This window comes from Loxodonta africana, chromosome 16, assembly GCF_030014295.1.
Source record: "Loxodonta africana isolate mLoxAfr1 chromosome 16, mLoxAfr1.hap2, whole genome shotgun sequence".
In the NCBI taxonomy this organism is placed as follows: domain Eukaryota; kingdom Metazoa; phylum Chordata; class Mammalia; order Proboscidea; family Elephantidae; genus Loxodonta; species Loxodonta africana.
In genome coordinates, this window is record NC_087357.1 from 82,245,062 (window position 1) to 82,260,822 (window position 15,761).

The 15,761-nt window shown below is 39.7% G+C and overlaps 1 protein-coding gene across 12 annotated transcripts in view; it reads left to right on the top strand.

Moving 5' to 3' along the window:
• PARG (poly(ADP-ribose) glycohydrolase) overlaps window positions 1–6,099 on the top strand; it is a 164,358-nt gene extending 158,259 nt beyond the window's left edge. For all 12 annotated transcript variants that reach the window (XM_064269831.1, XM_064269838.1, XM_064269832.1 and 9 more), the window contains 2 exons: window positions 4,487–4,615; window positions 5,294–6,099. In XM_064269831.1, the coding sequence (XP_064125901.1) occupies window positions 4,487–4,615; window positions 5,294–5,448 (284 nt within the window). In that variant the 3' untranslated portion in view covers window positions 5,449–6,099. The remainder of the gene's footprint in view (window positions 1–4,486; window positions 4,616–5,293) is intronic.
• Window positions 6,100–15,761: the final 9,662 nt, after the last annotated feature.

Sequence of the window (15,761 nt, forward strand, 5' to 3'; positions counted from 1 at the left end):
ATTTTTATTATTTTCTTCCTTTTGGTGCCTGAGGGTTTCTTCTGTTGCCCTCTTTCTATTTGTTCAAGTTGTAGGGATAATTCTTTGATTTTGGCCCTTTCTTCTTTTTGTATGTGTGCATTTTTTGATATAAATTGACCTCTGAGCACTGCTTTCGCTGTGTCCCCAAAGTTTTGATAGGAAGTGTTTTCAACCTCGCCAGACTCTTCTTTATTCCATCCTTGATGTCTTCTATAACCCAGTCTTTTTTGAGTAGGGCATTGTTCAGTTTCCAAGTGTTTGATTTCTTTTCCCTGCTTTTTCTTTTACTGATTTCTGCTTTTATGGCCTTATATTCCGAGAAGATGCTTTGTAATATTTTGATGTTTGGATTCTGCTAAGGCTTGCTTTATGACCTGATATGTGGTCTATTCTAGAGAATGTTCCGTGTGCACTAGAAAAGAAAGTACGCTTGACTGCTGTTGGGTGGAGTGTTCTGTATAGGTCTATGACGTCAGTTTGGTTGATCGTGACATTTAGATCTTCTATGTCTTTATTGAGCTTCTCTTCTGGATGTTCTGTCCTTCACCGAAAGTGGTGTGTTGAAGTCTCCTACTGTAATTGTGGCACTGTCTACCTCACTTTTCAATGCTGTTAGAGTTTGTTTCATGTAGCTTGCAGCCCTGTCGTTGGGTGCATAAATATTTAATATGGTTATATTCTCCTGGTATATTGTCCCTTTAATCATTATATAGTGTCCTTCCTTAACCTTTGTGTTGGATGTAACTTCGAGGTCTATTTTGTCAGAAATTAATATTGCCACTCGTGCCCTTTTTTAATTGTTGTTTGCTTGATATATTTTTTTTCCATCATTTGAGTTTTAGTTAGTTTTTGCCTCTAAGGTATGTCTCTTGTAGGCTGCATAGAGACAGATCATGTCTTTTTATCCATTCTCCCACTGTCTGTCTCTTTATTGGTGTGTTTAGTCCATTTTCATTCAGCGTAATTATGGATAGTAGTGCTGTCATTTTGATGTCTTTTTTTGTGTGTTGTTGACAGTTTCTTTTGGCTACTTAATTTTTTGTGCCGAGTAGTTTATATATTGTCTTTTCATCTTATTTGTTACTGTTCATTTTGTTACTGCTGAGTCTCTATTTTTTTCTTGTACTTTATTTTGATGAGTAGGATTGTTAGTCTCCTTTGTGGTTACCTTAATATTTACCCCTCTTTTTCTGTGTTTAAATGTAACTTTTATTTCCTTGGATTGCCTTGTCGTCTCCATGTGAAAGATCTATGGCTACATTTCTTAGTCCCTCTTTGTTTTACTCTTGTCTTCTTTTACATAATGACATCGCTGTTTCCCTGTTCTGAGCGTTTTTTTTTTTTTTTTTTAACTTGATTTATTTTTGTGATTTCCCTATCTTGGCTGACATCCGATTGCTCTCGCCAGTGTTCTAGTCTTGGGTTGGTATCTGATATTACTGGTTTTCTAACCAGAGAACTCCCTTTAGTATTTCTTGTAGTTTTGGTTTGGTTTTTACAAATTCCCTAAGCTTCTGCTTATCTGGAAAAGTCCTAATTTCGCCTTTATATTTGAGAGACAGTTTTGCTGGGTATATGATTCTTCGCTGGTAGTTTTTTTTCCTTCAATGCTTTATGTAAGTCATCCCACTGCCTTCTTGCCTGCATGGTTACTGCTGAGTAGTCCGAGCTTATTCTTATTGACTCTCCTTTGTAGGTGACTTTTCAATTATCCCTAGCTGCTCTTAAAACCTCTCTTTATCTTTGGTTTTAGCAAGTTTGATTATAATATGTGTTGGTGACTTTCAAGATCTACCTAATGTGGAGTTCAGTGAGCGTCTTGGATAGATATCTTCTCATGTTTCATGGTATCAGAGAATTTTCTGCCAGCAAATCTTCAACAATTCTCTCTGTATTTTCTGTTATTCCCTTCCTGTGCTGGTACTCCAATCACTCGTAGGTTATTTCTCTTGATAGAATCCTGCATGATTTTTAGGGTTTCTTCATTTTTTAAAATTCTTTCACCTGATTTTTCTTCAAATATATTGCTGCCAAGTGCTTTATCTTTAATCTCACCAGTTCTGCCTTCCACTCACTCAATATCTGCTCCTCTGACTTTCTTTTGTCTCATTAATTTCTTCAACTACTTTATCTCTTTGTTCCTTGGCTGCTTCTGCGTATTGTCTGATCTCCTTCTCAATGTCTTTTAAGAATTCTGTATGTTAATCTTTTTTATTCTGCGTCTGGTAATTCCAGGAAGGCACCTCCATGAAGAAGATCTCTTTTTTTGTTTGTTTGTTTTGGGAGCTTGTTGAAGCAATTATGGTGTGCTTCTTTATGTGATTTGATATTGAGTCTTGTCTCTGTCATCTGTAAGTTGTTGTAATAGTTTGTTTGCTTACTGTATCCTAGTTTCTTGCTTCATTTTGCTATTTCCAAATAGGTTGCTTGACTGAGCTAGTTTGATTATTTTCACCTTTGAAGCTCTAACGTCCTGTCACCAGATGGCTAGAGCTGTTACCAGGCATATGAGCCTGGGAGTCCATTCACTTTTCTTGTATAGATTCAGCCCAGGTGTCCAGGTGGCTGGTCCTTAAGTGTGTGATAGAGCCTCTATCCTACAGTCTTAGAGGAGCAGGTGTGATTGGTGTAGGTACCGGTACCCAGTTGCAGTAGGGGGTCATGCTCTGAACAAGGCAGGGTGCTGACAGACCATCCCCCAAGTGTCTGTGTGGAAAGTGCATCCCTCTTCCCTAGAGCGCATGGGTGGGTAGGTTCTGCAGACGGCCTTGGGCACCCAGTGCTTTTGGTTGTAAGGACTGGGACGTACCACTTATCCTTGGACCCCTGTCACAGGTGGCTGGGTAACCTGAATGGAGCCACCAGTTCTTAGGCCCCTGATGTGGGTAGGTGAGGACCCTGTTTAACGGGCAAGGCGGTGTCAAACATCAAACACCCAGCTCTCCACCGCACAGCTGAAACAGTTGCAGTCTGCCAACAAAGGCCTATTTTCCTGAAATAGGCTCACACAGGTCCATGCAAGGGGAGAAAGGTAGTCAAAGTCCATGGACCATATATGCCTGGACAGGAGCCACTTCTGTCCTGAGCTCCCCAGCTTAGTGGAGCTGGCAGATTATCTTTTCTCCAGTTGTGAATTTATTCCCTCTCCAGTGCCAGGAGAATGGCTCAGGACACACAACAGAATCTATCTCAGGCCCCGGGAAATCGATAGCCACTAGAGCCGGCTTGAGGGCTGGGGGGTGCGATAAAATATACACAAGTACTCAGGTTTTGCCAAGAGCGCTGCTCTCTGGTTCCGTAGATGTAAGTAGGCTGTGCAGCTGGCTGTTTTTCTCTTAGGAAACTGCGCCCAAACGCCACCACCAGCGCACTGCAGCCTGATCGTTCCTGGCAATTCAGGTCCAGGAAGTCCTCTCCACTGCTGAACTTTCTCATCCCCTGCTGCGCAGTCCGTTTTCTATCTTTGCTTTTGATGTTCAGGGTTTCTAGCTTGTCATAATATAATCATTTCACTTGTTTTTTTAGGTCTTTGTTATAAGAGGGTTCACTGGAAGCATTTGAGTACTCCGCCATCTTGGCCCCACCTCCACACTCATTCTGTTTGAATTTCATGGTTTGAATATGTAGAATGTTAACGTGCTCTTAAAAGTCAAACACTACAAAAAGATAGCCTCCGTGATGTTTTGATTCCCGCTTCCCACTTTATAAAGGAAAAGAAATGTAACTAGCAGAAGGGCATTGATTATATCTCTTCAGTTTTGTCATTCTTATTTAAAATGAATTCTATATATTGAGATTATGATTTTAAAGGAACCTAATTTTTTGGAAACATACCTTAGGCTCAGTGATTTTTAACTTTGATTCCTGGGCACAGTGACTCTCAATCTATTCCAGCGCATCAGGGAGTTGCTGGGCGTGTCTTCAGTCACATTGCCCCTGTGTGGCAGTAACTGGCGTGGAGGTGGGCGTGCAGGAGGGACAAGAGTGTGCTCTTCATCCCACTCTGAGAGTGTGGCTGTGGCATCCATGAGAGCACCAGAACCTTCCACATACATTGGTCAAGGGAAGGCAGGGAGCTCCTGTGATACAGAAGACCACCTACTACATAAGACAAAATAATTAAAATAAATCAAACAAGCAAACAAAAAAATTTTAGTTCTGGATTAATATAAGTGAAAAAAATACCACCTCAGTGACTTGGTTGTGCTCAGATGCACCCTCCCTTATTTGTGACTCAGAGAAAGCACCTGTGTGGAAATCCCATAGTTTAATGATATTTTCAACAGCATATCTGAAGTCACACAACGACATGATTTATACCCATCGTGTATTTTGCATTTCTAATAACATGTCTATTGGGTGTATAAATCTTTAATCTGGGATCAAACTGTGGCACACCGGGAAAGACCTAAGGTATCTTGACGGGAAGTGTCATATATAACTTTGTCTTTTCTCTTTGCCACAGCCTTAATACAGATACTGGCAGCGGCTGCAGCTGAACGAGATGTGGTTTATTTCACCTTTGGGGACTCAGAATTGATGAGAGACATTTACAGCATGCACACTTTCCTTACTGAGAGGAAACTGACCATTGGTAAGTAGGAGATCGTCCTCACGTTTGGTATCTAGATGGATAGTGCAGTATCCAGGAGGAGCACCTGCCAAATCTGGATGGATCTGGGTGGATCAGAAGAAATGGAAGGTGACATTGAGAGGGGAGGGCAAAGCTCTTGGAGGGTAAACAGCTGCAGAGGCCTGTTTCTCTACTCTGGCAGAGTTCCATCTGCCATCTTGAACGAGAATGTCAGCTTACTAAAATAAGGCAAAGAAGCTGGAGTTTCTGCGTTGGTGTGTACAGAAAACAAAAAGGGGGAAGTTGGCAAGGGTAAATTCAAACTTAATAGGGCTCACTCTGAGTCGTATTTATCAGATAACGCCAACATGCACATACAGTGTGTTTCAGCTGGACTTGAAAGGCCTTACTACCTAGGAGCCGAATGTATCATTAGGGTTGCCATGAGCTCCCCAAACAAGGTGAGGCACCACATATAGCCAATTCTAATCATGAGCTATTAAGTAGCTTTTTAGGAGTGTTTTTAAAAATTTAGCTTTATGTCAGGAAATCCTTCCAGGCATATGAAATTCATGCTATATTTTCAAAAGCCAAATTTGAGCATATGCTATTTATTAAGATAAAACTAGAGTGTTTTCTTCTTTTTTATAGTTTTTTCCATCTATATACTTTAATGTGCAAATTGGTTTGCCTCTCCAGGAGAAGTATATAAGCTGTTGCTACGATATTACAATGAAGAATGCAGAAACTGCTCCACCCCCGGACCAGATATCAAGCTTTATCCATTCATATACCATGCTGTTGAGTCCTGCACAGAGGCCTTCGACCAGCCTGGGAAAAGGACAGGGACCTAAGGATCCAAGGGAATGGTGCCTCCTTCCACCTCTCACCAGAAATGTTCTATTTGAATTGCTAGGTGTAATATATGAACTGATTTAACTTAATATAAATGTGTATATAATCCACATTTGTAGTCAAGGATACAATCCATTCTGCATACATGAGATTTTCAGTTTGTATGTCAAAGCCCTCTCCATCCTGACTTACATGACATACTTAGGTTTTGTTTCCATTTTCTTCTGTCTCAGTCTTCATTCTTTAATTTTTCTTTCTTTCACCCATCCGAGTTCATGTGAAATCACATGAAAGACTGCTCAGTCCCATCTGGTCTCTCTTTGATGCCTATATATTATACCAGTTGCCTCTACAGTTAGCAGATGAGGGAATGAGCTGTAACCCAAAAAGCCCTTTAACTGAGTTTGCTGAAGATTGCCCTGTGCACCTCTTACCCCAACTCGTGTTGTGATTGCATTGTTTTTTTTTAATTTTGAAAATAATGGGCTTACTCTTTTTTTTTTTTTTAATTTTTCATACCTGTTGCATAAGGAAATCTTCTAGGTTAAAACAATTTTTAAAAAAAAAAAAAGAATTGCCAGAAATAGTTTGAGACATCACCATTACCTTTAATGGTCTGCCCTTTTCCCTCCAATCAATTTTTCCTGATACTACTTTTGGAAACTGACCAAGATGAAAGGAAATAGAATAAAAGAGGATTTTTTTCCATATGGTGTAAAGAAAACAGATTCAAGAGAGTTGAAGGGTTTTTTGGTTTGTTGGGATTATTTTTCTTTTTAAATTAGGATTAATGTTTGTTCCATGGTGCTCAAGGCATATTCACATAACCAAAGTATGAGAACTAGGAACTTCATGCTGGTTTGTACATATTGATGTTTCTCTGGTATTGAAAGGTTATATAGTTAATAAATTTTTTATTAACAAGTCATTTGTCAGAAATTCCCATATCATTTAAATTTTATATATATAAATATATGTTCTTTAAGTGTGTCTACATGTAAGCACGTAAAATCTTAATAAAACTGGAGTGATGGAAAATGATTAGGTTTAGGCTTTATTAGGAACTCTGCTTAAAATTCTTTATTCACAATTGTGTTCATTTAAAACTGACAACGAACATAAATAATTATGTCTTTCAGGGGTTAAAGTATAAGCCAGTACCAATTCTGTGTTATTTGAGAATAGAATTTTATCTTAAAAGCACTGACTCAGTTTTCCAGAATAATCCTAAACGTACTATTGAAATTCAGTTTACTATCAGGAAAAGCTAATAGAAGTCAACTCATATTAATAAAGAGCTATGGTGGATGGTCCAAACTCCTGTTACCAGGATTGGAAAAGAAAAATGGGGCCTTGGCCAGTGTCTGTAGCAATTTTGTTGGTGTAGAGATTGCAAGGATAGAGGAATTTGGCACTTAAAGGCAGTTACTTGTTAATGACAAGTTGTTTACCATAGAAACTGAGATTTTTAATCATCTTCCGAAGCCCAAGGAGTCTGGCTTCATCTCTGCCAGCACCAAAATTTTCTCTTTCCTTTCTAAGCCATTCTATCCTTTGGTTAAGCATTCAAGATTATATTGCATTTCTTTATGTGTTCCATCCCCATATCCTTCCTCTCTATCCAGTCTCAAGACTAAGTCAACAGTTCTTTAAAATATACAATGGTTTGTGTGGTAGACAAACCATCAATCCAGGTAACAAGACCACCCAACCTAATATTCCAGAACCTAGAAGCTAAGACTTGGCTCTTGGTGCTAAATAGGAGTAGCAACTAGGCACTCTACCAAACTGCCCTTCTTGCTTTTGAGGGGTTTCCATGAATAAGACCTGACTAGTTTTTTATCCCAGTGTTTCTGGGGCTGGAGATGCTTAATGTCCATTGTTGAGGAGAGAGGAAGGTAGGTAGAACATGGTTAGCTTCTCAAGCGCCCTTCTGGGGAGGGAGAATCAGACATTAAATAACATTTGCATTACTCTGAGTTCTTTAACAGCACGTTGTTATTCTTTCATTTGAGATTTACTGTTGTATTTCATTTTGTTTACCCCTCCTTTCTTTAATTTACCAAGGCATAAAAGGACATTTTTAGAGTTCTTAGGTTTTTAATATAGTTCACTTGCTTTTTACTCTCTGGCTCACACAAATGTACAATAACTGTTTCAGGAAACAATGTGGAGTAGATGGAAAGAAATAGGATTTTAAATCAGACAAGCTGGGTTCAAATGCTAGCCACACCCCTAGGTAACATTTTGATGTTGTCTGAATAAACTGAATTTCAGATCCTTGGTTAACTATCTTGAAAATGAGCTAGTAGCACCTACGAGGAGATAATTTATATAAAGCACTGAATACAGGGTCTGGCACATAGTTGATGCTTAGTAAATGTCCACTATTATCATAGTTGATCAGGAAACATTTGTGGAGCACCTATGTATGTTAGGTGAAATATGCTTTATGTATTTTAGCCCTTTTTCATGAGTTAACTGACACTCCAGGGTTGGGGTACATCATCTTGGGCTCCTGGAGCTCATTATAAAAGGGGGCTTAACTGTCATCTCTGTCAGGATTCAATAGAGCAAAGGCCCTGCCTGACTTCGTTCTCTGCCAGGTTCTTGCTATGGCTTATTCTTCATCATGAGTGACTAGTTACCAGCAGGGTGCATTAAATTGTCTCTTGAGAGATTTATCTCTCGTTGGCTAAAGTGACATTTATGGCAGGTACACCCAAATTGGTATTTAAAAGGGAGATGGAGATCTAACCAAGTTCCATGATTGCTATACCAGGTACTTGTTACCAATATATATTGCTTCAGAAGCCAAATATTGATTAAGCTGTCCCACTCCAAAAATATATTAGGACAAAGAATTCGTTGGGCTGTATTCTTGAAAACGTCCTTAACAGGAAGAGAGGCAGTTGCAAAGATTCTCACCTCTCCTCCAGTCTGTGTGGCTGCATATTCGTGGCTTTTTTCTGATACAAGGATGGCCTGAATCTAGTGTATCCACTTTGTGATTTAGAGGACCCATACTTCTTCTCTCACGCCTGTGGATAATGCCCCCAACCTTGCAGCTGGAGGGAAAGGGGAGACTGTCCTTGCTGAAACTTGAGCTCACAGTATTTAATCCTGTCCTTTTTCTCAGGGCAGCAGAGAGGGGGTGTGCCACAATGTGATGCTGGCTGAAGTCTGCTGAACCACTGGTATTCTCTGTTCCAGGAGCAGAGTGCCCTTACTGCCTCCCCAACAGACTGCCCTAAGCCTTCAGAATGAAAGATTGACCAAACCAATCAAGACAACCAAAACTCTGTGTGTTCATCTGATAGCTGGTTTTGTTCTTCCTGACTGTTTATCTTAAACTTAGGGTTAATGTGTCAAAATGGTTTTGAATTTGGCGGTAAGGAGAAGTCTGTGCTAATGTTTACATGATTTTTATAGGAAGAGAATAAAGAAATCCTGATCTCGTCACTACTTTTTTTCTCAAATTATAATGCCACTTTTCAGTTGAGGTTTCATATACATGCCATCATGTAAAATTTTTGAGAGCGTGCCTTAGAGAGGTGGTGAAAGCTTTTGTGTGTAGACTTGTTATTCCCCATTAGATGTTAGCCTGGCATGTAGAGACAGTCACTGCTATGAGGAACTTTCTAAAGGAATGGAGAATTCCACCTGCATTAGTGTTTCTTCCCTGCCAGGTCCCTGAGGGCCTGTTGTCTTTCTGGTGTTCGCTCCCTTTTCCTAATTTTCATCTTCTCTCAAGAGAGCTGGAATCAGGGACAGAGATGTCCTGAAGGGCCTGAGGACCACTGTTCAACCCATGGCTCTACTACAGTAAGAGCCCTGTCCTTCCTCCCTCTCACATAGTCACAGACGTTTAGGAGTGTTTTCTCCAGGCTGCTCACTTAGCTGTGTGCTTAGGGGATGTATAGGTGAATAACCTACCTCCTGCACTGAGCTCTAAAACCCCACAAACAGTATTTTTCTTCTCACTACTCTGTTCCAGTTCCACCTAGAAAACCCAGTTGAATTTTTATGCTCTCAATTTGGAAACATGAGTAGGATGGGCTTGCACCATGCTGAACTCCTTTACAAAATGTTCTTTGTTGAAAACTGTGTAAGCAAGCGGCCTAACTCATAATAACATAAGATGGGCTGACCAAATGCCCTTTCTTGACTTAATATAGGAATCCAGGAACCAGATTCTGTGGGTCCCTAGGCTCTGAGGAAGCAGCACTGTAGGTTAAATGGTGATTTCCTGTTGGAAATATTACATTTCCCTCCAGTGTGTCCATACAGACTAGGTAAGAGGTCAGGTCTTGTTTTGTTTTGTTTTGTTTACTTTGACTGGAATGATATTACCTCAGTCTGAATAGTATGTGTGTAACTGAAAGATAAAGAAATACTAGCTTAACAAATGACTTTTACTTACTATGAAAGTTTTTCAAAATACGAGGACCTTGGTGGGGGTGAAAGGCTAGAGATAATCATGTCAGAATGTTGCATTTTCTATTAAGATTTGTAGCAGTAACTTAGAAAATTGGGCATAAATTTTCAGTATTTGGGAAGAAATATATCCACTGTAGAATATATCCATTGGTCACCTCAAAAATATACTCTAGTCTCCTCCTGAACATGTAAGAAGGTATCTTCACCATGATCTTGACCTTATGTTATATCACAGAATTAATTTATTCCACAGATATTTCACCAGTTCTACAGTGAACACGTTTTCACAATGTAGCATTTCTGAAATCAAAAATACTAAAATTTGATAGTATATCATGGTTTTTCTTAATGGCACATAAATAAAGCTATATTTTACAGTATGTGGAATCTAATTTGTGAATAAACTTGATAATTCGAGTGTGAAATATATACCAGTCGCTTTTAGGCTCTGGAGTTATAATTATGACCAAGGTAGACTGGGTCCCTGCTATCAAGTTTATACTGTAGTGTGAAATACAATGCCTGTAGATAAAATGGTGATAATTATAAGCCTCTATACGACCTAAACTGGGTGGTCAGGAAATGGCTTTCTTTCTGTTTTCTCTTTAAAGAGAATTTCAGACATTAAAAAAAATAATAATGAACGTCCATTTACGAGTCACCTATTTCAGCAACTATCAATTCATGCAAAGTCTCATTGTTTCCATATTCTTATCCACTACCCACCCCAAATTATTTTGAAGTTTATCCCAGACATATTTCATCTGTAAATCAGTATGTCTTAAAGACTTGACTGGCATGTCACACACACATACATCAAAATGACAGAGAAGGGAGGCGGGGAAAGATGACAGAGTAGTCAGATGCTTCCGGTGAACCCCCTTACAACAAAGACCCAAAAAAAACAAGTGAAATGATTATGGCAAGCTAGGAGCCCTGAATATAAAAAGCAAGCTTAGAAAACAGACCGACCTGGAGGGAGAGGGAGAGATGGTTCAGAAGCAGAGAGGAGTTGCTGGACCTGAATCACTGGGAACCCTCGGCTCAGTGGGCTGGTGGTAGCATTTGGCCACAGTTTTCCTCAGGGAGAAGCAGCTAGCCACACAGCCTACTCATATATCCAGAACCAGAGAAGAACAGCTCTCACAGTAAAACCTAAGTACTTCCGTATATTTTACTGCACCCCCAAGCCCTCAAGCCAGCTTCAGTGGCTATTGATTTCCCTGGGCCTGAGCCATTCTCCTGGCACTGGAGAAGGAATAAATTCACAACTGGAGAAAAGATCATCTGCCACCTCCACTAGGCTGGGGAGCTCAGGACAGAAGTGGCTCCTGTCCAGGCATACACGGTCCATGGACTTTGACTACCTTTCTCCCCTTGCATGGACCTGTGTGAGCCTATTTCAGGAAAATAGGCCTTTGTTGGCAGACTGCAACTGTTTCAGCTGTGCGGTGGAGAGCTGGGTGTTTGATGTTTGACACCGCTTTGCCCATTAAACAGGGTCCTCACCTACCCACGTCAGGGGCCTAAGAACTAGTGGTTCCACTCAGGTTACCCAGCCACCCATGACAGGGGTCCAAGGATAAGTGGTACCTCCCAGTCCTTACAACCAAAAGCACTGGGTGCCCAAGGGCCGTCTGCAGAACCTACCCACCCATGCGCTCTAGGGAAGAGGGATGCACTTTCCACACAGACACTTGGGGGATGGTCTGTCAGCACCCTGCCTTGTTCAGAGCATGACCCCCTACTGCAACTGGATACCGGTACCTACACCAATCACACCTGCTCCTCTAAGACTGTAGGATAGAGGCTCTATCACACACTTAAGGACCAGCTACCTGGACACCTGGGCTGAATCCATACAAGAAAAGTGAATGGACTCCCAGGCTCATATGCCTGGTAACAGCTCTAGCCATCTGCTGACAGGATGTTAGAGCTTTGAAGGCGAAAATAAAATAGTCAAGCAGCCTATTTGGAAATGGCAAAACAAAGCAAGGAACTAGGATATAGTAAGAAAACAAACTAATACAACAGCTTACAGATGACAGAGACAAGACTCAATATCAAATCACGTAAAGCACACAATAATTGCTTCAACAAGCTCCCAGAGCTGCCTTCCTGGAATTACCAGATGCAGAATAAAAAAGATTAACAAACAGAATTCTTAAAGACATCGAGAAGGAGATCAGGCAATACGCAGAAGCAGCCAAGGAACAAAGAGATAAAGTAGTTGAAGAAATTAAAAAGGTTATTCAAGAACATAATGAAAAATTTAATAAGCTGCAAGAATTCAAAGAGAGGAAAATAGGCCCTTGCTGGCAGACTGCAACTGTTTCAGCTGTGCACTGGAGAGCTGGGTGTTTGATGTTTGACACCACTTTGCCTATTAAACAGGGTCCTCACCCACATCAGGGGCCTAAGATTACCCAGCCACCTGTGACAGGGGTCCAAGGATAACTGGTAGCTTTCAGTCCTTACAACCAAAAGCATTGGGTGCCCAAGGTCCATCTGCAGAACCCACCCACCTCTGTGCTCTAGGGAGGAGGGATGTGCTTTCCACAGACACTCGGAGGGCTGTCAGCACCCTGCCTTGTTCAGAGCGTGACCCCTGCAGCAACCAAAAACCAGTACCTGCACCAATCACCCCAGCACCTCTAAGACTGTAGGACAGAACCTGTACCACACACTTGATGACCAGCTACCTGGACACCTGAGCTGAATCCATACAAGAAAAGTGAATGGACTCCCAGGTTCGTATGCCTGGTAGTAGCTCTAGCCATCTGGTGACAGGATGTTAGTGCTTCGAAGGCGAAAATAAACTAGGTCAGTCAAACAACCTATTTGGAAATAGCAAAACAAAACATCAAGAAACTAGGATATAGTAAGTAAACAAACTAATGCAACAACTTATAGATGACACAGAGACAACAGTCAATATCAAATCACATAAAGAAGCACACCATGATCACTTCAACAAGCTCCCCCCAAAAAAGGGGATCTTCTGGATGAAGGTGACTTCCTGGAATTACCAGATGCAGAATAAAAAAGATTGATATACAGAACTCTTAGAGACATCAAGAAGGAGATTCAGGCAATATGCAAAACAAGCCAAGGAACAAAGCAGTTGAAGAAATTAAAAAGGTTATTCAAGAACATAATGAAAAAATTTAATAAGTTGTAAGAATTCAGAGAGACAGCAATCAGAAATTCAGAAGATTAATAATAAAATCACAGGATTAGACAATATAAAGTCAGAAGGGCAGAATTGAGCAAGTGGAAGGGAGAATTGGTGAGATTAAAGATAAAGCAATTGACACCAATATATTTGAAGAAAAATCAGATAAAAGAATTTTAAAAAATGAAACCCTGAAAGTCATGTAGGATTCTATCAAGAGAAATAACCTACAAGTGATTGGAGTACCAGCACAGGAACGGAATAACAGAAAATACAGAGAGAACTGTTGAAGATTTGCTGGCAGAAAACTTCTCTGATACCATGAAACATGAGAAGATATCTATCCAAGACGTTCATTGAACTCCACATTAGGTAGATCTTGAAAGTCACCAACACATATTATAATCAAACTTGCTAAAACCAAAGATAAAGAGAGGTTTTAAGAGCAGCTAGGGATAATTGAAAAGTCACCTACAAAGGAGAGTCAATAAGAATAAGCTCGGACTACTCAGCAGTAACCATGCAGGCAAGAAGGCAGTGGGATGGCTTACATAAAGCACGGAAGGAAAAAAACTACCAGTGAAGAATCATATACCCAGCAAAACTGTCTCTCAAATATAAAGGCGAAATTAGGACTTTTCCAGATAAGCAGAAGCTTAGGGAATTTGTAAAAACCAAACCAAAACTACAAGAAATACTAAAGGGAGTTCTCTGGTTAGAAAACCAGTAATATCAGATACCAACCCAAGACTAGAACACTGGCGAGAGCAATCGGATGTCAGCCAAGATAGGAAAATCACAAAAATAAATCAAGTTAAAAAAAAAAAACAAAAAACGCTCAGAACAGGGAAACAGCAATGTCATTATGTAAAAGAAGACAAGAGTAAAACAAAGAGGGACTAAGAAATGTAGTCATAGATCTTTCATATGGAGACGACAAGGCAATCCAAGGAAATAAAAGTTACATTTAAACATAGAAAAATAGGGGTAAATATTAAGGTAACCACAAAGGAGACTAACAATCCTACTCATCAAAATAAAATACTAGAGAAAAATAGAGACTCAGCAGTAACAAAATGAACAGCAACAAATAAGACAAAAAATATATAAACTACTCGGCACAAAAAATTAAGTAGCCAAAAGAAACTGTCAACAACACACACAAAAAGACACGAAAATGACAACACTAAACTCATACCCATCTGTAATTACGCTGAATGAAAATGGACTAAGCACACCAATAAAGAGACAGTAGGAGAATGGATAAAAAGACATAATCTGTCTCTATGTTGCCTCCAAGAGGCATACCTTAGAGGCAAAAACTAAGACTCAAATGATGGAAAAAATATCAAGCAAACAACAATTAAAAAAGGGCACGAGTGGCAATATTAATTTCTGACAAAATAGACTTCAAAGTTAAATCCAACACAAAGGTTAAAAAAGGACACTATATAATGATTAAAGGGACAATATACCAGGAGGATATAACCATATTAAATATTTATGCACCCAACGACAGGGCTGCAAGATACATGAAACAAACTCTAACAGCATTGAAAAGAGAGGTAGACAGCGCTACAATTATAGTAGGAGACTTCAATGCACCACTTTCGGTGAAGGACAGAACATCCAGAAAGAAGCTCAATAAAGACACGGAAGATATAAATGTCACAATCAACCAAACTGACGTCATTGACATATACAGAACACTCCACCTAACAGCAGTCAAGCATACTTTCTTTTCTAGTGCACACAGAACATTCTCTAGAATAGACCACATATTAGGTCATAAAGGAAGCCTTAGCAGAATCCAAAACATAGAAATATTACAAAGCATCTTCTCGGACCATAAGGCCATAAAAGTAGAAATCAGAAAAAGCAGGAAAAAGAAATCAAACACTTGGAAACTGAACAATACCCTGCTCAAAAAAGACTGGGTTATGGAAGACACCAAGGATGGAATAAAGAAATTCATAGAATCCAGCGAGGATGAAAACACTTGCTATCAAAACCTTGGGAACACAGCGAAAGCAGCGCTCTGATGTACATTGATATCAATAAATGCACACATACAAAAGAAAGGGCCAAAATCAAAGAATTATCCCTACAACTTGAGCAAATAGAAAGAGAACAATAAAAGAAACCCTCAGGTACCAAAAGAAAGCAAATAATAAAAATGAGAGCAGAATTCAATGAAATACAGAACAGAAAAACAACAGAAAGAGTGAACAAGACCAAAAGCTGGTTCTTTGAAAAAATTAATAAAATTGATAAACCACTAGCCAAACTGATGAAAGAAAAACAGGAGAAGAAAATAACCCAACTAAGAAATGAGATGGGCAATATCACAACAGACCCAACCGAAATTAAAAGAATCATATCAGATTACTATCAAAAATTGTACTCTAACAAATTTGAAAACCTAGAAAAAATGGGTGAATTTCTAGAAACACACTGCCTACGTAAACTAACACAAACAGAGGTAGAACAACTAAATAAACCCACAACAAAAGAAGAGATAGAAAAGGTAAATAAAAAACTCCCAACAAAAAGAAGCCCTGACCCCGATGGCTTCACAGCAGGATTCTACCAAACTTTCACAGAGGAGTAACAGCACTACTACTGACAGCATTTCAGAGCGTAGAAAAGGATAGAATACTCCCAAACTCATCCTATGAAGCCAGCATATCCCTGATA